This window comes from Emys orbicularis, chromosome 4 (assembly GCF_028017835.1).
Source record: "Emys orbicularis isolate rEmyOrb1 chromosome 4, rEmyOrb1.hap1, whole genome shotgun sequence".
NCBI lineage: Eukaryota > Metazoa > Chordata > Testudines > Emydidae > Emys > Emys orbicularis.
The window spans coordinates 141,315,263-141,339,948 of NC_088686.1; the positions used below are offsets into that span (position 1 = coordinate 141,315,263).

The 24,686-nt window shown below is 51.1% G+C and overlaps 1 protein-coding gene across 1 annotated transcript in view; it reads left to right on the plus strand.

The window, feature by feature from the left end:
• Positions 1–23,625, plus strand: part of SOX13 (SRY-box transcription factor 13) — a 40,846-nt gene extending 17,221 nt beyond the window's left edge. The window contains exons 2-14 of the mRNA XM_065403870.1: positions 3,511–3,718; positions 5,316–5,421; positions 6,144–6,230; positions 7,271–7,443; positions 8,915–8,983; positions 9,191–9,305; positions 10,200–10,282; positions 10,383–10,542; positions 11,229–11,338; positions 12,245–12,341; positions 14,216–14,359; positions 21,967–22,183; positions 23,346–23,625. Of these exons, the coding sequence (XP_065259942.1) occupies positions 3,512–3,718; positions 5,316–5,421; positions 6,144–6,230; positions 7,271–7,443; positions 8,915–8,983; positions 9,191–9,305; positions 10,200–10,282; positions 10,383–10,542; positions 11,229–11,338; positions 12,245–12,341; positions 14,216–14,359; positions 21,967–22,183; positions 23,346–23,625 (1,848 nt within the window). The 5' untranslated portion in view covers position 3,511. The remainder of the gene's footprint in view (positions 1–3,510; positions 3,719–5,315; positions 5,422–6,143; positions 6,231–7,270; positions 7,444–8,914; positions 8,984–9,190; positions 9,306–10,199; positions 10,283–10,382; positions 10,543–11,228; positions 11,339–12,244; positions 12,342–14,215; positions 14,360–21,966; positions 22,184–23,345) is intronic.
• The last annotated feature ends 1,061 nt before the right edge of the window (positions 23,626–24,686 follow it).

Genomic DNA, 24,686 nt, shown 5'->3' on the forward strand with positions numbered 1-24,686 from the left:
TAAAAAAGCCCTGCTAAGATCAGAAACTCTGGCGCGCACAGTGCCCCATTGTTGAGCTGTCACACTTCCCTTTACTTTATTGCTTTTGTCCAACACCCTATTGTTCCACTTCCTTTTGTCCCCTATTCAGAGCACTGGCTTTTCATTACCCAGCCGGCCTTGTTGTTTTCGTTTCTTTTGTTTGAAGTTCCTGAGAGGAAGGTTTTATTTTCAGCGGTTTGATTAATTCACAGCTTGAGCTGGGCTTTGTTTGTTATGTAATTGCTGCCCTGCGCTTTTCCAGAGCTCCCAGAGCCTCGGCGCAGCCGCTGCTCTGGCCCCACTCCCCTCCTCCTTTGGCTTGAAATGGCCTGGAGTGTGCAGCATCATTCCAGGTGCGTGTTCTTTCTATGGGGTCTTTGGGGGTCTCCATCAAGTCATGTTTTAGAACGTAAGCATTGCCACTTCAGAGCATAACTAGCCGTTTGTCCAGCCCAGTGTCCTGCTGCCTGCCGCGCCACAACAGACCCAACAGTCTGTCTGGTCTGGTATCCCTCCGCCTGACGCGTCACAACAGACCCAATGATCCGTCTGGTCTGGTATCCCTCCGCCTGCCGCGCCACAACAGACCCAACCGTCCGTCTGGTCTGGTATCCCTCCGCCTGCCACGCCACAACAGACCCAACCGTCCGTCTGGTCCGGTATCCCTCCGCCTGCCGTGCCACAACAGACCCAATGGTCTGTCTGGTCTGGTATCCTTCCGCCTGCCGCGCCACAACAGACCCAGCGATCCGTCTGGTCTGGTATCCCTCCGCCTGCCGCGCCACAACAGACCCAATGGTCTGTCTGGTCTGCTATCCCTCCGCCTGCCGTGCCACAACAGACCCAACAATCCGTCTAGTCTGGTATCCTTCCGCCTGCTGCGCCACAACAGACCCAATGATCCGTCTGGTCTGGTATCCCTCCGCCTGCCGCACCACAACAGACCCAATGGTCTGTCTGGTCTGGTATCCTTCCGCCTGCTGCGCCACAACAGACCCAATGATCCGTCTGGTCTGGTATCCCTCCGCCTGCCGCGCCACAACAGACCCAACCATCCGTCTGGTCTGGTATCCCTCCGCCTGCCGCACCACAACAGACCCAACGGTCTGTCTGGTCTGGTATCCCTCCGCCTGCCGCGCCACAACAGACCCAATGGTCTGTCTGGTCTGGTATCCCTGCACCCGCCACACCACAACAGACCCAATGGTCTGTCTACTCTGGTATCTCTCCACCTGCCATGCAGCAACAGACCTTAATGGTCCATTTAGTCCAGTATTCCTCCTCCTGCCGTGGCAGAAGACCCAGTGATCTGTCTAGCCTGGGATCCCGTCCCCAACAGTGGCCTATGTCGGATATTTCAGGGAGAGTGTAAATCCCCTCCTTAATGCCCCAATATTTTCATTATTTCCCTCTGGAGGGAGAGGTGAGGGAAGGGGTAATTTTTTTCCTGGTCCCCTGCTGCTGACCAATTCATGCTCTGGGGCATCAGGGTTGGTGGCCCTTATAAGACAAATCCCTGCTAGAGCAGTTGTAGATGATCTCTTTCCCCACAAACGTGTCTAATCCTTTCTGGGACTCTGCCTCGGTAGAACGAGTGAGCACTGGGTTCATACCTGGCTTATGAGACCAGCAGTGGTGATATCCTAGATGGTCGTATATTCACCTGGAAGCATTGACTCTGTGGCCTGTGGCACCACAAGCAGCTGCTGCAGCGCAAATGGGATTTTTTTTTTAAATCCCTTGTAATATTTTGTGGTTATTTCTGCTTCCTGACCCCCTAAGCAGAGCACCTGCAGAGGGCTCTCCTGGCGTTCTGCTTGCCAAGTGTTCCTCTGGAGAATCTGACCTTTTATAGTAAACTTGGATGAAGGGTGGGGGTTAGCCTGGCTCCAGCTAAACTTCAGCTGATGGAAGTTAGGAAAAAACTTCCTTTTGGGCGGGCTGCTCTTAAACCTTACTCTGAAGCAGCTGGCACTGGCTAGTGGCAAAGACAGGAGACTGGGTTCAAGGGACCCTGGTCTGGGGACTTCCAAGAGAGAGGGAGAGAGACTCTTGTGGTAAAAGAAGCTTTTTCTAATTAATCTGGTTGAAATCCTGGCCTTGTTGAAGTCAATGGGAACTTTGCCATTGACTTGAGTAGGACTGGTATTTTACCTTCTCTTTTCAACAGGAAACATGTCTGACTTTTGGTGTTTTGGGGACTTTTCTTGGTGCTGCTGTCTGGTAGTTGGGAGCCCTTTCTGTAGATGTACAGGCTGGTCTGGCCACAAGACCAGGAGCCAGGAGCTCCTCAGGTCTCCTGCAGGTTTAACATATCCTTAGGCATGTCACCTTGGGCCCAGTTCTTCAAAGGAGCTGAGTCCCTGCAGCTCCCGTGACTTCCGCTGGAGTTGTGGGCACCCAGCACCTTTTGAAAAGTCAGGCCCTTGACCTGTCCAAGCCTCATCTGGAACGTGGGGATAAGAACACTTGCCTACTTCCTGGGGGTGTACGTGTGGAAGATAATGAGTGAATCTTTGTAGAGCATGTTGAAGCATTCTCATGTACAGCTGGGGGAAAAGCGACTCTCTATATAACTGTGGGCAGCTCAGTGGTAGAGCTTGGGTGCAGAGCCCGGGTCTCCTGACTCCTTGTATCCTGTCCTCTGACCCATACTGAATAGGAGCCAGAGCTCCCGGGCTCTGTTTTCAGCTTTGTCGATGACTTGTTGCACCTCAGATTGCTCATCTATGCAATGGGTACCGCTGTTCTTCTCACTCGTGCTCTGGCGGGTTGTGAGACTTCATAAAGTGGTGCCGGATCCTTTCCAGAAAGCGGCTAGGTAAATGCAAAGTACAGTCGTTTCTTCAGGAGTTCACGCGCTTGTTTTGGCCCCAAATCCCATGACTCTGTGTGTTTTGGTTTTTACTAGACCAACATCACCGCATGGCATCACACACAGGATGGGGGTTGGGTTTGTTCTCCTGGGAGCTTCTGGTCTCTGGAGCCAGTACCCACAGCAGGGAACATTGAGGAAACTACAAACAATGGGGTTTGCAAACGGCAGCAAAACTCAAGACCATTGTCCCGCTCCTGGTGGCACCACAAACCAGCCAGACAGAGTGAAACCAGTGGGTTCCCGTGCTTGCTCCAGGCGGATGACTGTGCTGCAGGGCTGTTGGAGGAATTGGGAGCAAAAGGGTGCTGCAGTGTAGTCTGTTAGGAGCCAGAGGGAAGGAGTAATAGCTGTTACACAGTTACATAGATGTCCCTCTGTGGGGACAAGCTTCCTGCCAACAGTGCTGAACGTGCATTTAAACAGTGCAGAGACCCAAGCTCTTGGAATGTACAGGCTGGGAGGAAGGGGGCACGGATTGATTTATTCCTGGGCGGTTCCCTCTTGAAACATGCTCCTAGCAGTTCTGCGTCCAGAACTTGGGTACCGTTGCTGTATGGCCAGCACAACCACTCTGACCCTGTCACCATGTTGACCTCTCTCTCCTCCCCTAGGATGTCCATGAGGAGCCCTGTTTCTCCCCACCTGGAACTCGATGGAGCCGGGAACATGGTGAACTGCACCATCAAGACGGAAGAGAAGACAGATAGCTGCCATGAGTCCCCCCAGGGAGCACCCACTGGCTCCGATCCCCACTCCAGCGATTTGCATGGAGTGCCGCTGTCGCTGAGAGAGTGTGCTGACCCCCGGACTCTTCCACAGGTGGGCCTAAGTCTCCTGGGTCCCTTCTCTCCTCATTGCCTACAGGCTTGGGGTCTCCCACTTCCCACCCAACTCACAGGGCCCAATCCCAGCCTGTTGTAAGCAGGTGCAGTTCCATAGAGCCAAATTCGGTGCTGATTTATGAAGTCAATGGGATTCCATGTGGTATAAGTCTGTGCCTTGAATGCAGTTGCACCTGCTGACCCCAGGTCTGTCTATTTAATTCTTCTGTCTAACCCAGGAATCTCTAATGCACTCATCACTCTGGTAACCAAGCTCCTTTGGCCTACCAAGTCTTCAAGCATATTAAGGGTATGTCAGAGGTGTGACTGCCTCCTGAATTACTGGCTAGCACCCTAACCACTAAACCATCTTTCTTCCCACCTTTCTGCACTGTCCGGCACTATGAGGTTTACCCTTTCCTGCCAGTAGGTGGAGACAGAAGCCAACTTGTTCTCCTAAACTTGAGAGGGTAATGCCACATTCCAACGTAGACCCCTGGGCCATGCAGCAATGTAGTCGGTAGGCAAGAGAAAATGGTTGTTATCCTGTCCACTGCCTGCATTTACTCCTCATTGATAGGAAATAAAGCTGAAATTTGAGGCTCCCCCAGGCTTTCTGTCCATTGCTGATATTATCGAGTCCGTCTTGGGATTTGAACAACGGCCTTCAGAACAGAGCCAGCAGCCCCGCTGTAGCAGCACACAGATGTGCTGCCTTAGAAGCTGCTCCGGTTCCTCTGGGGAAACCTGTAGCTATGCTTTCATTTTCCCTTTATAATTGCTCTTGGGTTTTCCCCCGCTGAGCCACTCCCGCTTGCATAGCCTCAGACCCTGCTGCTTTCCATTCCTGCCTTCCCGGAGGTGGTCGCATTTGCAGAGAGGCATAGCAGTCTAAATAAATAATTGAAAACTATTGCAAACAAGCGTTTGCAGCATGAAAAAAAATAAGTCGCCTTCAGTGCATTAGAGGCTCAAGGGGCTGGCGTCGGTCAGGAGTAAGGAGTCTCCAGTTGAGAAGTGCTGCCTAGTGGTCAGAGCTCAGAGGCAGGCTGCGCTTTTCAAAGGAGCCCAGAGAAGTTAGGCACCCAATTCCCATTGACTTCTCCTTGGAAATGCCAGCCAGCACTCCTAGGCTCTGTTCCTACCTCTCCTACTCTCCCAGGACCTGTTCAATAGTCCATTAAGGACAATAGGAGGCCTTACATTGCCTCAGGCCCTTCCCTAGAGACTGGGTAAGGTACTCAACCTCTCCCATGGTTTCTCCATCTGTGAGTAGCCTGCCTTTTAGAAAGGTTGTGAAGCTGCTTCTTTGTAAAGTGCTTTGAGATCCTCTGAGAGGGTCTATGTCAGGAGTGTGCAGGGATATTTCTTGGAGAGCAGAGCTCGGGATGGTATTTTATACCCTTCAGTGTATTTTCTCTCCTCCCTGCTTCACCGCATCACAGGAGCTACTGCATGTGGTTCTCTGGCCTGTGTTACATAGGAGATTAGACGTTCGCAGTGGTCCAATCTGTCCTTAGAACCTGTGAATCTTCCCCCTTTGGAGGTTTGTGGTGATAGGTGGGAAACTGAGAGTCACTTTTTGTACATTGCAGGAATCCCGGTCTCCTGTGAGCAATGCGTTAGATTCCAGGAGGTCTGCGTTTGAGCCTGCTGTCAGCAGCCAGGAAAAGTTAGATTTCAACAGAAACTTGAAAGAGGGTAAGAAGGGTTTCTGAACATCCATCTCCATTGAAATCCCCCTGATCTACAGATATACAAATAAACGTACTTTGAACAAGATCCTGAACTGGTGATAAGCAATGTAGCCTCATAGATAGGGCCCTATCAAATGCACAGTCCATTTTGCTCAACGTCATGGTCATAGGATTTACAAAATCGTAAATTTCATGATTTCAGCTATTTAAATCTGAAATGTCATGGTGTTGTAACTGTAGGGATCCTGACACAAAAGGGGGGGGGGTGTCACAAGTTTATTGTAGGGGGGTTGTGGTATTGCTACCCTTACTTCTGTGCTGATGCTGGCAGGGCGATGCCTTTAGATCTGGGCACCTGGCCAGTAGCCACCGCTCTCTGGCCACCCAGCTCTGAAGGCAGCACAGAAGTAAGGGTGGCAATACTGCGACCCCTCCCCCCTAAAATAACCTTGTGACACCCCCCTCCCGCAACCCCCTTTTGGGTTGTGACCCCCAATTTGAGAAATGCTGGTCTCCCCTGTGAAATCTGTATTGTAGGATAAAAATAACATAAAAGATAAGATTTCATGGAAGACACCAGATTTCATGGTCTGTGAATTTGGTAGGGCCCTACTCATAGACAGTGATGACAATCAGTGGCCATGACTAAAATTGTTTCTCCTACTTCTCTCTTTCTGTCTCTCTCCAATCTCTCTGGCCTCACCTTGTACACTCCTATGGTGACAGTTATGCCAACCATTGAGAAGTTACTCTCCAGTGACTGGAAAGAAAGGCTTCTGGGTAGAAACACCATGGAATCCAAAGAGGTGAAAGGTGAGCAGTAGAGTAACTACCATCCCCTCCTGTGCCCTTACCTTTCCATCTGCCCCCTGCCCTTTTTCTCCTTTGTCTTGTGTGTATGAAAAGGGGGTGTGAATGGGGGGTGAGTTTTGCATACATCCTCCCTCCCCCGTTTTTGGTTTTGCTCAAAATTGGAAATGTCAGTAACGATTTTCATTGGAATTTTGGAGAAAAGATCTGACCAGTCCTAGTGAATATTCATCTGGTCAGAACTCGACTATGTGAGTCTCTGGAGCGTATGCTAAAGGGATGAAATACAAAGCAACCCCGCCAATAAAGTATCTAGAGAATTTGTGTCCAAGTTCCAGCTAAGCTTTCTGCTTGCTGTAAGGCAGGGGTTCTCAAACTTCATTGCACTGCGATCCCCTTCTGACAACAAAAATTACATGACCCCAGGAGAGGGGGGCCAAAGCCCGAGCCTGCTGCCCTGATGAGGGTGCGGGGGGCGGGGGGGGAACCAAATAGCAAGGCTTTAGCCCCAGGCAGGGGGCCTGTAACTTGAGCCCCGCAACCCAAGGCTGAAGCACTCAAGTTTCAGCCCTGGGTGGTGGGGCTTGGGCTTTGGCTCCAGGCTTTAGCCCTGGCCCCAGCAAGTCTAATGCCAGCCCTGGCAACCCCATTAAAACAGGGTCGCGACCCACTTTGGAGTCCCGACCCACAGTTTGAGAACCGCTGCTTTAAGGGTATGTCTGTGCTGCAGTCCGAGGTGTGACTGCAGCATGTATTGACCCCAGCTAGCTTTGATTAACAATAGCAGTGAAGCCGTGACAGCATGGGCTAGCCACTCAAGTACATACCCAGGGTCCTGGATGGGACTGTACGTCTGGTGCTGCCCCAGGTACCCAAGGTAGCCAGTTCACAGCTAGCTCAAGTATGTCTACATGTGCTGATGTCACACCTCTGACACCAGTGTAGACGTACCCTAAGCCTTGTAGAATAATTGGGGTATCATCTATTAAGCCGCCAACCCTTGTTTACCCACCCTCTGCTGTTTGGTTACTTGCTTGGCCCAGGAACCCAGGAGAGCTTAGCGGAGAAGGAGCTGCAGTTGCTTGTCATGATCAACCAGCTCTCCACCTTGCGGGACCAGCTTCTGACGGCCCATTCGGAGCAGAAGAACATGGCAGCCATGCTGTTTGAGAAGCAGCAGCAGCAGATGGAGCTGGCTCGGCAGCAGCAGGAGCAGGTATTCGGCCAGTGCTCTGGGGTATCTGTTTCCCCTGCCCTGTCTCCCATCCCTAGGGGTGAGTTTCAGAACCAGGGCAGGCAGCCCAGCGAGCACACATTGGTAGGGCTGCCCACCGTCTTGGCTCCACTTGAGCCGCACCTCAGAACCGGGTGGAGCACGAGGACCGAGCAGGGAATAAAATATAAAGTTTACAAAATGAGGAAATGTTTTGACTTTTTCCGAATTAAGGCTAAATGAAGCACCCAGGGGCTAGTGCAACAGTTAGTACCAGGGCTGCGGCGCTTGATCCATTCCAGGGCATGAAGCTGCAGTGTTTCATGTTTTATGAAATTAGATAAAAGCTAATTTCAGGTGGAAACTTGGGACATGTGCCAGGAAGGACGGTTTTGTGAGTAAGTCACTGGGCTGGGACTCAGGAGATTTGGCTTCAATTCCTGGCGCTGCCACAGACTCCCTGCATGACCTTGCGTGGGTCACTGCATCTCTCCGTGCCTCAGTTTCCCAATCTGTAAATGGGGTGAATAATCCTTCCTTTATCCCAGCTGTTGTCTCTCTTTTGATACTATTTCCTCCAGAGGGAAGTTCAAATGTAGCTTTTAAATGGCTGAAGGCTCCTTTTTATGTTTTCTCATGATTTAAAAAAAAATATTACCATAATTCTGTCCTTTCAAGCTGGGATCATCTTGGCCCAGGGACTCTTCTCAGGTGGAAGGTAGGGGATAATTTTTGAGGCTACCCCTAGGTACCAAACAGCTTGCTCCTGGATTTGGCTGATGGTTGCCTTGTTCAGGTGATACAGGGCTTCTGGGGTAGCGAGGCAGGGTGCGTCTATCAGTCAGGACGGGAGAGCTTGCTGGGGTGTTTCTCTTTCACTGTGGAAGGATCCTGACCATCATCTTGGTCATCACTGGTTCCTTCAGCTCTAAACCTGAGGTACTACAGCTTGAGCTAAAGGCCCAAGGCCTTGTCTACACCCTGACGTACCCCAATTGAGTTAAACCGGTGCGAAGACCTGTGTGGACCCTCTCAGTGCAGTTAAAGAGCAGTGCGTTTTAGCTTAGTTTAAACCTGCTCGACTTAAGCTACCCAAACTAGAGCATCCACACAGCCGGTTGCACTGGTGCAGCACCATTACGCCTTGAGTTAAATGGACGCAGGCCCCTTGCCGGCAGCTGTAGCTTTCCCCCACTTCTGTGGATCACACACAGAGGGGATGGGGGATACATTCTAACCGGTGGGATGCTGCCAGTCCCGTGAACCCGCCCGTCAGAGACGCCGAGCCCTCCATTGCCCTTGTGTCTTTGGCGTCTCCGCAGACCAGTTGTGTTTGTGGCTTGTTTTGCTAGAGCTCGGTGCTTTGCGCCCCTCCCGTAGCCCCTCGGAGGCAAGCCAGGCTAATGGCCCTTGGAAGGCTCGGTTAGCCGGCGTTTTCCAGCCACCGTATCATTGCTGTTTCCCCCTCTGACAGATTGCCAAGCAGCAGCAGCAGCTCATTCAGCAGCAGCACAAGATTAACCTGCTGCAGCAACAGATCCAGGTAAGGGGGAGCTTTCCAGCCCCGCCCCCTTGCGCAGTCCATACTCTGGTCCCCCTTCGAAGGGCTAACGCCCCCCCTTCCTCTTGACCCCACAACCTTGGCTCTTGCCTGCACAGGAAACTCCTTTACCATTGTGAGTGGGGATTAGCCCCCCGCGGCCTAGCCGCTCTGTTCCGCAAAGGTGATTTGGTCTCTCTCTCTCTCCAGCAGGTCAATATGCCCTATGTCATGATTCCAGCCTTTCCTCCCAGCCACCAGCCTCTCCCCGTGACCCCAGACTCCCAGCTAGCGCTTCCCATCCAGCCCATCCCTTGCAAACCAGGTAAGGGAGGCAGAGGGGGTACAGTATTGCGGGGATCGGGGCAGGGAAAGGGACAGCGGTGAGCAGAAAGGGGGAGAGGTGTGGGTGGGAGCGTGGCCTCCCCTCAGAAATACCCTCTACATAATCCGGGCATTCTCCCTTTCCTGCCGTTCCTTGGGCAGCGATCTCGGGGTTTGGAAGCTCAGGGAGAGCCGAGGAAAGTTGTCTAAAAAGCTGAGATTGGGGTGGAGGGGGGAGAAACTGTGACCTTTTTTGGCCAGCAGTGGGGAGGCAAATCGCTTTCCCTGGCAGGTTTCTGATGATCTGACTGAGGTCACCTTGGCCCATCTCTGGCTGGCCATCCGGATGGGAGTGAAACCGCTCCTGAAAGCCCTGGCAATGCGAGCCGGCTTTCCTGTTGTCATTGAATCTGGCTGCAGAGTCCCTGGTTCTGTGTGAGCCGACAGCTGAGCGCAGAATGGCTGCTGGATTAGCTGGTCCGGCCACCTCGCTGCTGGCGGTCTGTGGCGCCACTCTGGCGGGGTGGTGACATGCAGAGTGTGGAACTCGCTCTGCCGCTGCCCTTCCCATCTCTAGGTCAGTTGGGACCTCTAGGTGCAACCGTAATAGAAATAATAGTAATATACTTGAATCCTTGCCATACCATGGGTCTCTAGCCCCTGGTCTGCACTTGGAACTAGCCCCGATGGCAGGCTGGTTTCTAGCAGGGGTTAGCTCCCCCGGTGCAAATCTCTCGTGCAGTGCCACTGTGCTGGGCTGGAAATCGGGGCCGGTTCCAGGCACAGACAAGGCCTAAGTAGATCCCACCTGCCCTTTGGTTCTGGCAGCAGGCTGCGTGCGAAGCACCTGTTGTGACCTCATTCGCCAACTTCCCTCTCGCTGTCCTCTCTGCAGTGGAGTACCCCATGCAGCTGCTGCACAGCCCTCCCCCTCCGACGCTGAAGAGACCCGCCGGCTCAGGCCACCTCCAGATGCAGGTACCGTCCCGAATCTGCCGTCCTCCTGGGGACCCAGCGTAACCCAGGGATGTGCCTCACTCTTCCCTTCTCCCTGTCTCTCCCCCCCCCCCCCCACCAGGAGTCTTCACAGCCACTGAACCTAACGGCCAAACCCAAAAGCTCTGAGCTCTCCAGTGCCTCCAGCTCACCCAGCCTGAAGATGAGCAGCTGCCGATCCCATACTCCTAACCACGGGGTCACGAGAGACCTTCAGTCCAGCCCTCCCAGTCTGCCTCTGGGTAGGTATCCTCAGACGTGCTCTCTGCTGGGCGTCCCTTGCCTTCATCCCCAGCCTGCTTTGTCGTTCGGGTGTGTCGCTTAGAGAGGAAACACACTCGTGGGATCCTGGCAGTTCTCTCCCCATGGGGAGGAGGGAGATGAAGAATCTCTCCCTAGTCCATGGGAGCTGATCCATTGTTCAGGGACTTGCCTGCTCTGATGTTCAGGACGGTTCTGGGGAAAGCAAGATGGGCGACTCTTTTTGGGAGAAACCGAGAGTCTGTGCTGGTGCTGGGAGATGGAAGGGTCCCTAGGCAGCCTTCTCAAACCCCACCCACCCAAAGAGAGATCCAGGTTGGAAGAAGAAATGTGCTCCCCGCCCAGGGGAAGAAGAAAACCACCTACAGGGAAGAAGTATTGCTGTGGGGGGAAGGCTGGAGGGCTCCCTGGGTGGAGTAGCTGGACTCCTGTGTGGTGCGGATGGAATAGTGGGAGACCAAGCTTTCTGATTTGAACCCTCTGCTTCCCTTGCTCGATGCTAATAGGGAATGTGTCAGCAATAAGAAACTAGAGGCTCTAGCTGTCTCTTAGCTAGATGCATGGCTCCTGTGGCTGGGAGTAACCCCTTCTTTCTTGGGGGTATGGGGCCTATGCAAGGACAAGGTGCTGGCTGTGACATATTCTGCACTGGGTGGTTTATCCTCAGGATTTCTGGGAGAGGGGGACGCCATCACTAAAGCGCTCCAGGATGCACGGCAGCTCCTGCACTGCCACAGCGGGGCGACGGAGAGCTCTCTGAATAATCCCTACCGGAAGGTGAGCGACACTGGGACTGGGAGTGTCGAGGGGCTGGTCCCTGATCGAATGGGGAGATCTGAGAGGAGCCAGAGAGACCAAGGATTCTCAGGGGGAGGCTGTGAATGGATATAAAGGGGGGGCCTTAGGAAGAGCCCTATAGAATGTAATAGAAAATCCCTTTTCTATAGGTTCCTTCAGACCATCTTATAGAATTGAATGGAGAATTGTCTCCAGGCTGTAGCATTCTGTAGGTTGGTTGAGAAACACCCTCTGGAGAAAGGACCGCATCCCTTATGAAACCCTATTGAGGTTCCGAGGCGTTTCTGCAAAGTGTTATTGGTTGTCTCTCCTGTTATACCATATAGGCAGGGCCGGCTCCAGGCACCAGCTTAACAAGCAGGTGCTTGGGGTGGCCAAGGGAGAGGGGCGGCACCTGCGGCAATTCGGGGGCGGCAGGTCCCTCACTCCCTCTAGGAGCGAAGGACCTGCCGCTGAACTGCCACCGCCGATCGCGGCTTTTTTTTTTTTTTTTTTGCTTGGGGCGGCAGAAATGCTGGAGCCGGCCCTGCATATAGGTCCCTTTTCCATAAGGGCACTGGGGTTGGGAATGGATTGCATCCTTCCCAGGTAGATGATGCTGAGTGTGGTGTATACTGGAGACCCGGGGAGTGGATCTCAGGGACTGTCTACCACACACTAGAACTCAGGCAATCCTGTCTGAAACTCGTCCCTGTGTTGTGCACATGGCTGAAGTCCTTGCCTGACAGAGTTACCCAGCCAAGAGCTGCTAGCTGGATTGCCTGCCCATGAGACGAGGAAGCGCTGGAAGCCCATGGGGGATGGTTCATTGCCGGTCACTCTGCCACCAGTGACCTGACTTGTGTTGGTAACTGGCCGTAACTTCTGCTCTCCACGGGCCTGCAGGACCAAATGGGCTTGGATTCCTCACCCACGAAGGAGCGGATGGAGGAGACGTGCATGCACAGACTGGACGAGTCCATGTTAACCTGCGATATGGATGGTAAGGACACATTCTCTGTGTGAGGCTTTCTCCAAAGCCAACTCTGGGCCTGATCCTGAGAGGTGCTAAGCACTTTGGACGTCCATTGAAGGGGAGATTCCCTGGGGCTGGGCTGAGTGGGAGAAAATGCATCACTTTTCCTTCTTCTCTTTTCTTCTGTTCTTCTCTTATTTTTTCCTTTTCCATTCTTCCCCCACCCCTTCTTCTTTCTTGACCTGGCTACCTAGCCCCGTGTCTCTCTTTGGGTTGCGCTACATGAGTTGAAATAAACAGCCAGAAGAGAATAGCAAAGACCTAATATAAGGGAAGTGCTTATTTGAGATGGGTGGGAATTTCATTTGTGGTCACTCAGTTGACTTCCTGCAGCCCTGCTCTGCTGTTCTCCCCAGCTGATGGGGACGCTCAATGTTACAGCTAAATTAGCGCTTTCTGTATTTAAATGGCGCTGTCGATACAGAGTGAACATGTGATGCTCCAGGGCATGGGAAGCTATGAGGAGAGGAGGCAGGCAACCAGGGAAGGCCACACTAACCACTTGTGGCTGGGCCATCCCCCAGAGGGCTCAGAAGGGGCAGTAGAAACGTGGCATCTTGCACTATGGCATAGTTCACTTAATTCCACTTTATTTTGCTTGGTTTCATCTTCGTTTAAAAAAAAAAGTCAATTTGTGATCCTTTTGGTCAAAGCCCGTTAGTTACTATGGAGACAATGATGTCCTGGAGGTGGATGGAGCTGGGTGTCATCCACAAGGGTGGCAAAAAGTCGATGAGAAAAAGCTAGATTGAGGCGGGGGCCATCAGGGAGCGGGTTATGGCTCCTTGATTCTGGGGGTGGTCTGCACCATGGGATCTCTACGCCAACAGAGAATCAACGGAGCAGAGCTGCACCCTAACGCCGCCAGCATGGCCCCTACGCCCACGGGTGCGGGAGCTGCTGCTGATGGGCTTATGATAGACAGGAGCTAGTCCCTGCTCTTGTCCTCAGCTGGCCAGCTACAGCCAAATCCTGGCTCTTGATTGGTCCAACAGAGCCAGCGGGCGGGCAGGTGGCCTGAGGGATGGGCCATGGCTTGGGAAGCCAGCATTTGAGGGTCTCTGGCCCCACAAGTGGGGTGGCCGAGTGCCTGTGCGTGGACTGACTTTGACTAATGCAAGTGATGGACTAAAAGTCCTGGCACGAGACGTGCACAGTACAGACAGGCTGTTCACGCTGCTCTTACCTCCACCTCTGCTGCGGCACCTCCGTCCGGACAGGCAGCTCCCCTTTGCTGTTCTAGTCTGGGCCCCCTCCCGCAGTGCGTCTGAGGCCCCTCGGTGTGGATGCTAAGCGTTTCCTAACGGTAAAGGGGCTACACGTCGACTAGGGGCTGAGCTGAGACCCAGCCAGTTCCCTTAGGCCAGACTTTCCCAACGCGCCCGTTAGCTTTGCATGCCCCAGCTTCTGAGTGCCTGACAGGAGACACCCAGGGCCTGCTTTTCAGAAGTGCTGAGCACCTGCAACTCCAGTAAAAGTGAAGGGGAGCTGCAAGTGCTCAGCTTGCAAAATCAGGGTCCTAGAGACGGGAGATTTATTTTTGCAGAGGGTCTGAGAACCCACCACCTGGAAGCAACCGGTTCCTCGTGCCTTTGAAAACCAAGCCCAGGATTTGTCCCGTTGGGCTGCTAAAAATGGAGGCTCCCAAGGATTTGAGCCTCAGTCTCTATGGTGAGAATCCAGTGCAGCATATCCCTACGCCATCAAGCGCCCCTTATTCTTATGTGGAAAACCCCCTTGCAGGGGAGACTCTTATCACCTTGGTCACCGTTTTGTATCTTGTGTTTGGTCCTCCCTTTCCCTGTCTTTTAACTGGCTCTTCCTTGCTGTGCCCCTAACAGGCTCACGACACTTCCCCGAGTCCAGGAACAACAACCACATAAAGCGGCCCATGAATGCTTTCATGGTGTGGGCCAAGGACGAGAGGCGGAAGATTTTGCAGGCCTTCCCGGACATGCACAACTCCAGTATCAGCAAGATCCTGGGTGAGTGTCCCGCAAGCAAGTGAGGGTGGGGTGGGCTTGCCCTGCTGTGCTATTCCCAATGACATGGAATCTGCCAAGCTGTTTTGCTGACCCATGCAGCCATCAGCCACTGTCTATTGCTAATGCCATGCAGCCTACAGCTGGCCAAGGGGCTCTGAGCTAAGCTGAAATGACAGAAGCAACCCCCTCCTCTCTCCGGGGACAGCTTGTTGCAAGAGTCTGGATCCTCCAAACTGGTACATGGATGCACTGACCGGCAAAGCAGCAGGGCCATAAAAACAAACCATTCTGCACCAAGAGGAGGAAGGAAAGGCTGGTGCTCAATATCACTTCACTGGCCCGGACCGCGCTTTTGTGCTTCTCTCCCCAAAGTCGGCCTCTCCAGCAGCACAGTGCCCCTTGGCACCACATTGGGTCATGGGGCTGTGCATTGTTTTGCGGGGAAAAGCATCACATGCTGCACCATTTTCTGCAGCACTTGGTGCTTTCCCTTGATGCCAACCATCAACCAGGCCTAAATGTGCTTAGCGTGTGAGCTCTGAGGTTCAGAGCCCAGGGTGGTTCCTGGCTATGGAAAGAGGGTTGGTAGTGAGGAGATAATCTTCAAAAGACAAGGCTATCTGTCCATCCTTATCTAATCTTTTCTGAGCTTATCTAAGCATGTCTCAGCTGGGGTGAGAGGGAGATAAGACACCAATGAGATGCACTGGTATCTGGTATGATTTGACTAGTGGAGAAGCATTAGAGCTGTGGGAATGAGCTAATACTGCAGAGGGGAAAGCTTCCCTGGTGGAGAGGTCAGTGGTGGGACATGATGGCGAGCAGCAGGCTTTTATTTCCCCGGTGTCCGAGCTGGAATCAGAATGGCAGGTGTTGGCCAGCTAGGGTCTAGCTCACTTTGACAATGATCCACGGTGAAGGATAGCCCAGGATGTTTCTCATACCAGCTGGGCTTTCCCCCAGCCCCGTTGGTTGATGGATTGTAATCTCAGCTCCGCAGCCCGAATGTTCCCTCCAGGATGGATTTGATTTAAATCATGATTTAAATCACTAGTCAGGAAGACTCGATTTAATCATGGTTTTCTACATAAAAGTGCATTCTGGTTGGTTGTTATAACCTTAATACATATTCTTCACAACTCAGAGATAGATGTAGGTTTCATTTTTAGAAGGTACACACTATACATTTTTAACGTGATTAATTTTGAAAACTTTTCAGATTAGTTTTACAGCTATATCAGAAAATGAATGATTGTTTGGTTATTTCATTTACCAAAGGTAATTGAAGCAGATATTTATGAAGTCATTGGGAGCTGAACTATCTCCAATTCAGCACTAATCATTAATATTTGGAGGATTTTCTTGCTGTGCTGTATTAGGAGGGGAACATCACCAGACAGACATTTAAATTGTTTTAACTAAAACAACAACGTTATGTATTTTGGATTCTTTTCTTCAACAGCAAACATATAATATCTTAACAAAACAAGCATATGAATTTTTGAATTTAATTAAACATTCAAGTTTTTTAAAATCAGGTTTGTTTTTGTTAAAATTGTTTTTAACTAAAATAGTTAAATGAAATATTAAAAAAAATATTAAATCTACTATGTCTGCCAGGTCAACATGAGAATCTTAAAATATTGGCTTCTGCAGCTAACTCAGTCATCTTCACCCTCTTTTTCCTGTTTGTTCATAATCTGGAAAAGAAAAACAAGCTTTCCTGCTTTTTCAGGTCCCAAACCATTTCTCAATTTGGAATGAATTAGTCCAAAAGAAGAAAATATTCTTTCCACACCAGCAGAAGAAGCTGCTGCTGTTAAAAGTGAAATTATCACTTCAACAGTCTCTGAATCCAAGTGCTTAAGTGATTTCTACCAGTTCACTGGTGTGACTTTCTTTAAAACATCATCAGCAAACATATATTTCTTGAATGGTTTTTATTCCCAAACTGGGTCTCTTTTACGGCCTGCTTCCATTATAGGTTTTCCTTTCTAGTGAGAGAATGGTATGGTAGATCTCAAATCAATGAAGACTACACTCAGAAAGACCTCAAGACTTCTGGAATATGCCGCTCAAACAATTTCACTTTTGTTTCTACTGCCTGTCCCTCCCTTCTCACATTTATCTCCAGACTTCTACTGGTCCAGATCTATTCCGCCCCCAACAATCTTCTATTTATTAAACTTTTTGAAATTTTGCACTTTTAGAGAGAGGTAAGGTATTGACTCCATGTACACAAATTTGCAGAGGGACAGTAGGGTTGAGGTCTGTTATTTCTCACCTCTGTGTATAATTTATTTATTTATTTATTTAAAAACATTTTTGCTGTTAACACGCATGTTATCTCTGGAGACACAAATCCACAGTTTGAGAACTGCAAAATTAAGCATCTCTGATGGTATCTTCTAGACTAAGCACTGAGTCCCATTGGGTAGATAGAAAGATTAACCTAAATAATCTATACAGAAGCCCCGGGAGCCCCATAAATTTGGGTCCCTAATCCATGACCTATTGGAACTCATTTACAAAACTTTTCTTAAACATTACATGAATATATTGTCGCATACTATAGAATTAGAATTTATAATCCCTATTCCATGATGAGATATCTTTGAGCTATAATGTATCTTAATTAAAATGATCTTTAATTAGGTTTTTTCCTCAAAAAGCATTTTATCAAAAAAATCCGATTTAAATAAAAAAAATCTGTGTTTTTTTTTTTTTTAATCATTGATTTTTATCCACCCATGTTCCCTCCTTCCCCCACTCCTTCTTTCAGATGATCCTCTGTGTCGCAGGCTAGAAACCAGAACCCAGATCAAATCCTGGCTCTAGTCAGATGGGAGGCCAGGGGTCAGAGAACTGGCCGTGCAAATGCAGCTATAAAAGGAAGCTTCTTCCCTGGTGGTCTATGGCATGGGGCTCATGAAAGTGATGGGCTAATAGCACAAGCAAACTTCCCCCACCCAGCTCTGCCCATGTACCTAATTCCCGATCTGCTCCAACCCTGCTAGTCCAGTCCTGAGTCCCCCAACCGCTCTGCCAGTGCATCTCCTTCCAGGCCAGCCAGACGCCTGCTGCCCTGCCAATGCACCCGAATCTTGGCCAGCCATTCCCCTGCTGTGAAGCTGCAGAATTCCCCCTGGACTGAGACAAACAGGGACAATTCTTGTGACGTGCGTGTGGGAAATGTCTATGAGAGCGTAGTCTGATACCACCAAATTCATCGCACTTGTGGCATAAGCATGATGTGACCTCCCCTCCCCAACAAATCCAGAGGTGAAGCGCAGGCCTGTTTACACCTGGCACTGTGCGCTTCAGTTTTAATTCAAATAATATTTTGCCATTACAGCGCCTTTCATCGGAACATCTGAAAGCGCTTTACGTGCATTAAGCCTGACCCTGTTCCACAGAGGGGGGAAACTCATCCAACCTGCAGAGGGGCTGGGTGCTGCTGTCTGATCCCGCTGAAGTTAGAGGGATCTCAGAGCAGTCAGCCCCTAAGTGACCTCCCCAAGATCATAACACTGTCAGAGCTAGGAAATAGAACCCAGGAGTCCTGACGCTCAGTGCCCTGCTCTGAACCACACTCTCCTCCCAGAGCTGGGGACAGAACCCAGGAGTCCTGACTCCCAGAGCCCGTCACCAACTAAGAGGTGACAGCAATAAGATCTTACCTTTCTAGAATATTGTAACGACTCTCTCTACATTAGGGTTCAGTTCTGAGCTTTTCCTGTCACCGTGTCTTGTTTTACAATTTTAAGTGTTGGGGGTAAATATTTCATATAGATTTTATATCACATGAGTGTCTGTCAGACCCTCACACCCTTTCTTCTGCTCCGTGTATCAACCCCCCTGGGCTATAGCATTCTGCAAAGGCCTCACCTCACCGTGCTCCCCGCGCCGTGGTCTCATGTTGAATTGCTCTGTCCTAGCTTCGGTAGGCTTGCTATTTAAAGCCTCTGGTGTGGTCTGTGAGGAGTCCATCCAGACTGTTAGTAACAAGTGCGCATTAGCACAATGCAGGGGTTTGTGGGTTACCCTCAGTGCATGCTTTTAATTTGGTCTCTTGCGCCTTTTAGCAGCTCTGAAATGAACAAAGCTTCTCCCTCTGAAGAATCACTATGTTAGGATCTGATCTGTTACTTATGGCAACCCACAGCGTTTGGGGGGGTGTCAGGAACGGCCAGGTTGTGGTGTGCTGGCTGCTAATGTAATTATGTAGCTTTAAATAACTGGTGAGGTTCTTGTTTTGGCAGCCTGTGTTCATTTCTGCACATTTAGCAGAGGTGGAAAAGACTAGTGGTGGGTATCTTTGTAACCAGAGGCATGGAGCTGATACACCTCTACCCCGAGAGAACGCTGTCCTTGGGAGCCAAAAAATCTTACCGCGTTATAGGTGAAACCGCGTTATATCGAACTTGCTTTGATCCACCAGAGTGCGCAGCCCCGCCTCCCCCGAGCACTGTTTTACCGCGTTATATCCGAATTCGTGTTATAGCGGGTCGCGTTATATCAGGGTAGAGGTGTACTTGCCCAAGCTGTGGTTGTCCATGTGTATCTTCCGGATGCATGGCTGGTCCTGGCGATCTATGCATAAGATACTTCTATGGGAGTGTTTTAACACCCCTGTGCCTCAGTTTCCCATTGGTATAATATTTCCCTACTGCACAGAGAGGGTGTTAGGTTTAAGTGCTTTGAGATCTTGGGGTAAAACATGCCATGCCATTGGTTGGTAATCTGAACAAATGTGACATGCGTTTGCAGGCTTTTTACTCTAATATACGGAGTGACAGACCGTCCGTGCTATGCTGTTTGCACAACTAGGGGCTACTCCCAAAACACTTGTTCTCCTGCATATTTCAGATCTGAGCTATGCTGAATTCTCCCTTGCCCTATGCCTTGTACCATAATTTACACCAGTACAAAGGACTTGGATTGGAAAGCTCCCAGTTTGCACTTGTGCAAATGACTGTACAGGCAACAGAGATCTGGACCCATCCTTTTTGAACCCTACTATTGCTTTTTGACATGAAATGTAAGAGCAGAGGCAGAGGTAGAGATGGTTTGAGTGTTTTCCAGCTGGCGGGTGTGTTGCTCCATCCACTGAGTGGGACAGACTGGGGTTGTGGAGCCATAGAACCTGGGTTCTGTCTCCTGTGAGTGGCTTAGCTGTCAGCTGTTTTTCACTGCCTTGCAGCTGTGGATTGGTTAGACCGGACAGACAATAGTCTTCCAGGACAGTGTGAGGTTCATATGGCTGTACTGGAAGGGAGAGTTTGCTGTTGCCCCAATCCCTGGCAGTTGTGGGAGTAGGGAGAGCTGGGTGGAGTGTAAAAGGCCTGCTTGCTTCCTGTGATTGAAGGTGGTGCCCTGGGCTCCTGGGGCAGGAGAGAAAGGACGAGTCTGAGACTGTACTTTGCCGGGAGCGTGGAACCCCTACACTGACCTTATTCTTTAGACTTGGTCGCGGTGCGGCAGGTGAGAGCTAAGCTCCTGGGCAGGCTAGCTGTGCATGTCTGTGTATTCGTAGCATCCGTGGCACGATGGACATGAAAGCATCTGGGACAAAGGGGAGGGAGAAAGAAGAGGCATCAGATGTAAGGTTTGATTTTGTCTAGCTCTGAGCAGGGGTCTGTCTTGTATCTGAACTGACCCACTTTTACCCTGAGGCCTGATCCAAAGGCCCCCATTAATTTTCTGGGGAGCAGGCCCCGTTCCCCTGACAAAAGTGAGGTTTTTCTCTCCTCCTGCTCCGTCCCCAGACTTGCTGGTTGAGCGTGACCTTCCCTTTCTGTCCGGCCTGCATTCTGTGCACCACTCCCCTCTTTTCCCCGCCTGCCCTGGACCTTGGCAGGGATGACAATAAAGGTCAGCGAGCCCGGGGAATTCGAGTCACATGGCAGGATTGTCTATTTTAGCTGCAGCACCTGCTTGCCATACCTTTTGTGAGGAAAAAGAATCAAAAGCGCAGGACGGAGAGGTGACGCGGAAAGGTCAGCGGCGGGGAAGGGCGGGGGGAGGCGTTCTCTTTCACGACAGGTGGACTGGCTGTTAACAATGGCCTGGATAATCACATTTAAATGGGAGCAGGCTCCGTGGAATAGCCCTGCATTCCTCTGTGCCCTTGATATCCTGTGTCCCCTGTGACTGCATTGTCCCATTGAGGCTTGGCATACCTCTCAGCACCTGCCAATCAAGGACAATGACCTGCACAAGTCGCTTGAGTTGGGTGGCTCCTCTTGTTTTCAGATGTTGTTGTAGGCAAATGACATTTTCTTCCCCTGCCTCCATAACGTCTATTGGATTGTTAGCACAGTAGCTCCTAGAGACCCTGACTGAGGCCTTGTCTACATGGGAAAATTGCGTCAGTTTAATTTAAATGGATTCAGTTACACTGGTGCAAAGTCCTGTGTGGATTCTCTTATTTTGGTTTAACTCAAGCTAGTTAGGAATGGGTTTAAGCTAAATGGAAAAACCCACTCTTATACCGGAATAAGTGTCCACTTGGGAGTTAGACTCGTATAACCACAGTATACTGGTATAACCAGCAAAACTTTCCCACATAGACAAGACCTAAGTGATGTGCTCAAGGTCACAGGTGGAGGCTGTTGCAGAGCCAGGAATTGAACCCCCATCTCCTGAGTCTCCATCCCAGTGCCTTATCCCTAATGGCAGCCTTCTCCAAAGAAGGATTTATTTATTTTATTTAGTTGGTTATCTAAACTCGGAACTTCCCAGGAAAGCGGAGATGCTTTATTATACACTGTTAATTTTACAGAGCCAGCAGTGTGCAAGGCACCTCGCAGATGGGAAGTGCTGTGTGCAAAGTATTCTCTCCATTTTACAGATGCAGAAACTGGGGCAGTGGAAAATTATGACTTGCCTAAGGCTCTAGAGGGATTTGGGAATAGAACCCTGGGCTGCCTTGCTCCCAGACTGCTGCTTGGACCACTAGCCGAGGGGTTTTTAAGGAAAGGACTGATACTGTGGCAGGCTAAAGCATTCTGGCTCCTGGATTCTTTTCCAAGCTCTGACACAGACTCACTGTGCAGCCTTGGGCAAATCACTTTCCAGAAGCTCTGTGCCTCGGTTTCCCCATCTGTAAAATGGGGGATATGGACCTACCTTTGAAGAGGATTGGGAGGTTTCATTAATGTTTATGAAGCATTGGGAGCACTCCTGGAGTATTGCTTATCCTGTGTGGCACTTTGTTGTTGCTCAAGCTCAGAGGTGGAGAGAAGAAATATCCCTGCTGCTCCTGTTGCTGCTCTGGTAGTTTGGGGAAGATTGTGAGAGTCCTTATCTAATGCCTTCCCCGCTCCACCTGGCCTGTGCAGCTTCAGGAGTGAGGGCTTTAAAGGTGTAACACACTGTGCTGCAAAATCTGTGCTGCATCAAGTGGCAGGTCACTTGAGTGGATAACAGCCTACTACTGCTACCAGCTAACATGGTTATTCTTCCAGCTCGAATATTAGAGGCCCATGCTATGGCATTGGAGGACCTGGATTTTGTCCCTAGTGATGGCCACGGATGGTGGGGAGCTTCAAAAGGCAAACATAACAGTTCTGTGAATCTCTCTGCCTTGTGTTCTCTCTTCCCAGGGTCCCGGTGGAAATCGATGACGAACCAAGAGAAGCAGCCCTATTATGAGGAGCAGGCCCGGCTGAGCCGGCAGCACCTGGAGAAGTATCCCGACTACAAATACAAGCCGCGGCCAAAGCGCACCTGCATCGTGGAGGGGAAGCGGCTGCGCGTGGGCGAGTACAAGGCGCTGATGAGGAACAGACGGCAAGACACCAGGCAGGGCTACTTGATAGCGTGAGGCTCCCATCTCTTTTGGTCCCCGTATGTCTGCATTCCCCCCCCCCAGAAAAAGTGCCTTTGTCTGTAGCTGCCAGCTGCTGAATTGCAACGAACGCTGGGGTGGAACACAGGGCATAGCAGTGCTGCGCAGAAGTTTAGGACAGGAAGTGAAGAGCAATACTGCATCCTGTTGAAATCGCAGTGGGGGTTAGATCAGCAGGACATGATTAGCTGTGTCAATATATGTCCAGGGCATGGGGATCCTTAGGATCTCCCAGTAATCATTGTGTTACATACTTTGGCCACTAAGAACTTATTTTGGGTGTAGTGTAAGGATGGAACCCCACATCCTCATACCCTAGAAGCACCACTGGTTGGAAAGGAGACTCTCCATTAGCTATTAGCAGTTACGGGTTCTATGACACACAGCTGAGCCCATCCAGTATTGATTGGGTAGTGGCACACAGACATGCTAGCCAGTTCATTGCACTGTATCTATCAGTATATACGGTAGCTGAGAGAAAAGGCGGTTATTCAATATTGCAAAGGGGCTGGGGGCCAGAAAGACCAGAAGGAAGAGAGAATCCCCAGTAAGGCTGGTCAATAATTTCCCCTCAAACCTGTTTTTAATGGAAAATAAGAGTTTTCAATTATGTGAAATTTTTTACGAAAAGTTGCTGCTTTCCAAGGAAAATTTTGGATTTTTCGTCAAAAAACGGAACACTTGAAAACTGACATATTTTGGTTCAAAAATGCCACTATGGTGCCTCATGGGAGATGTAGTTCAGTTTCCCCTGTGAGCTGGGCTCCTCAGCCGGACTACATCTCCCATGAGGCAATTGCCTCCCTCACCATGAGGAGAGACCAGGGTGCCTCATGGCAGATATTGTCCAAACAGGGAGCCCAACCTATAGAAGAAAATGGGGTCATGAGACACCAGAACTACAACTCCCGTGAGACACCATGGCAGCCTTTCCTAATTGAAATATTTCTGTGTTTGGCCAAAGTATTTCTGTTTTGGTTTTTCCACTGAAAACTCTAATCTTCTGGTGAAAATTTCAACAAGCCTAATTTTTTTGTTTTCATTTTCATTGGAATTTTCCAAGGGAGGGTGGGAGTCCATTTCCCAACCAGCTCTAATGCCCAGGGACTGTGACTGTGATCTCCTGCTTTGCAGGCCCCAGGGCAGTCAGATGCAAGCCTCTTCATCGGATGTCCTGTACCAGAGGCCGGTGGGCATGCAGCTGGCGCCGCCGCTGGTGGAGCACTACCTGCCCCGCAGCATGGACCCCAACATGCCCGTCATCGTCAACACGCGCAGCCTCAAGTCGCAAGAGGGTGACGGCGGGGAGGACGGGCACTCGGTGGCGGATGGCGAGATGTACCGGTACAGCGAGGACGAGGACTCCGAGGGCGAGGACAAGAGCGACGGGGAGCTGGTGGTGCTCACGGACTGAGCAGAGGGCGGGGGTGGGGTGGGGCGCGCGCGTGTGTGAAGCGGGGAGCAGCAGCAGATTTTGCAGCAGCAGATTTTGCAGCGTTCCCCCGCGTGGGGCTGGAACTGAAGACCTGACTGAGTGGGGAGGAGGTGGGAATGGGGGCTTGGGGAGAACTGCCATCACTGCATGGCTCCCTGATCTAGGAAGTGACTAGACTCAGGGGGTCGCTGGCGAATCCCTCTGCGTGCAGAGCTCTGCCCCCCGAATGGCCTGGCATGCAGGGCTGTGCTGGACGGATATAGTGGTGTGCGGGGGACAATGGGAAGTGTGCGTGCCAACGCACACGGCATGGGGGCAGCCCTTGGCTCATTTGCACGCCCGGAAAGAAGAGGTGCCGGCTCCGCTGTGCAGTGCATCTACCCAAGCAGCAACGGGGATGCTGCTTGGCATGAGCGGGTCCTGGCCACCCAGCTGACGTCTGGATATTTCCTTGTGGCACAGAGGTGGGAGGTGCCTGGCCCCTCAGCATGGGGGCAGAGCAATCCCAAGGCCGTGTAAAAGCTAGCTAAAGGGGGAGGGGATGCAGATCTAGGATGGTGGGGCTGTGAATGTGGGGAGCTACTGCACTGCGGATCCGGAAGCTGCCCCCTGTGGAATCCAGCTTTCTCCCTCCGGAGGTTGCAGTGGCATGGGTTACTGGCTCCCTCCCGTGCAGCCCTCTCGCCAGCGTGAGCGACAGGAGGTTTCAAGACTGGCTTGCGGGAGAGGTGCTGCATGGTTAGTTGGATGTGGAGGAGCCCAACTCCCCTCGGCCGAGCTGTGTTGTGCACGGAGAGCCAGGCCTTTGGGGAAAGGTGGGGGAGAAATCACCGCACAGAGTAGATGCAGGTAGGGGTGGGCTTCCCACTCCCTCTTATCCTTAGCCACCAAGGTCCATCCGGAGTCCCTCACTGCGGTGGGGACGGGCGCCACCTCCTCCTGGGCTGCAGATCCAGGCCCGCTTGGAGCGTGGGGCTCGGAGCAGTTGGTGGAGGGTCCCAAGTGAGCTACAAACAGCCCATATGGGAAACGCCTCCCGA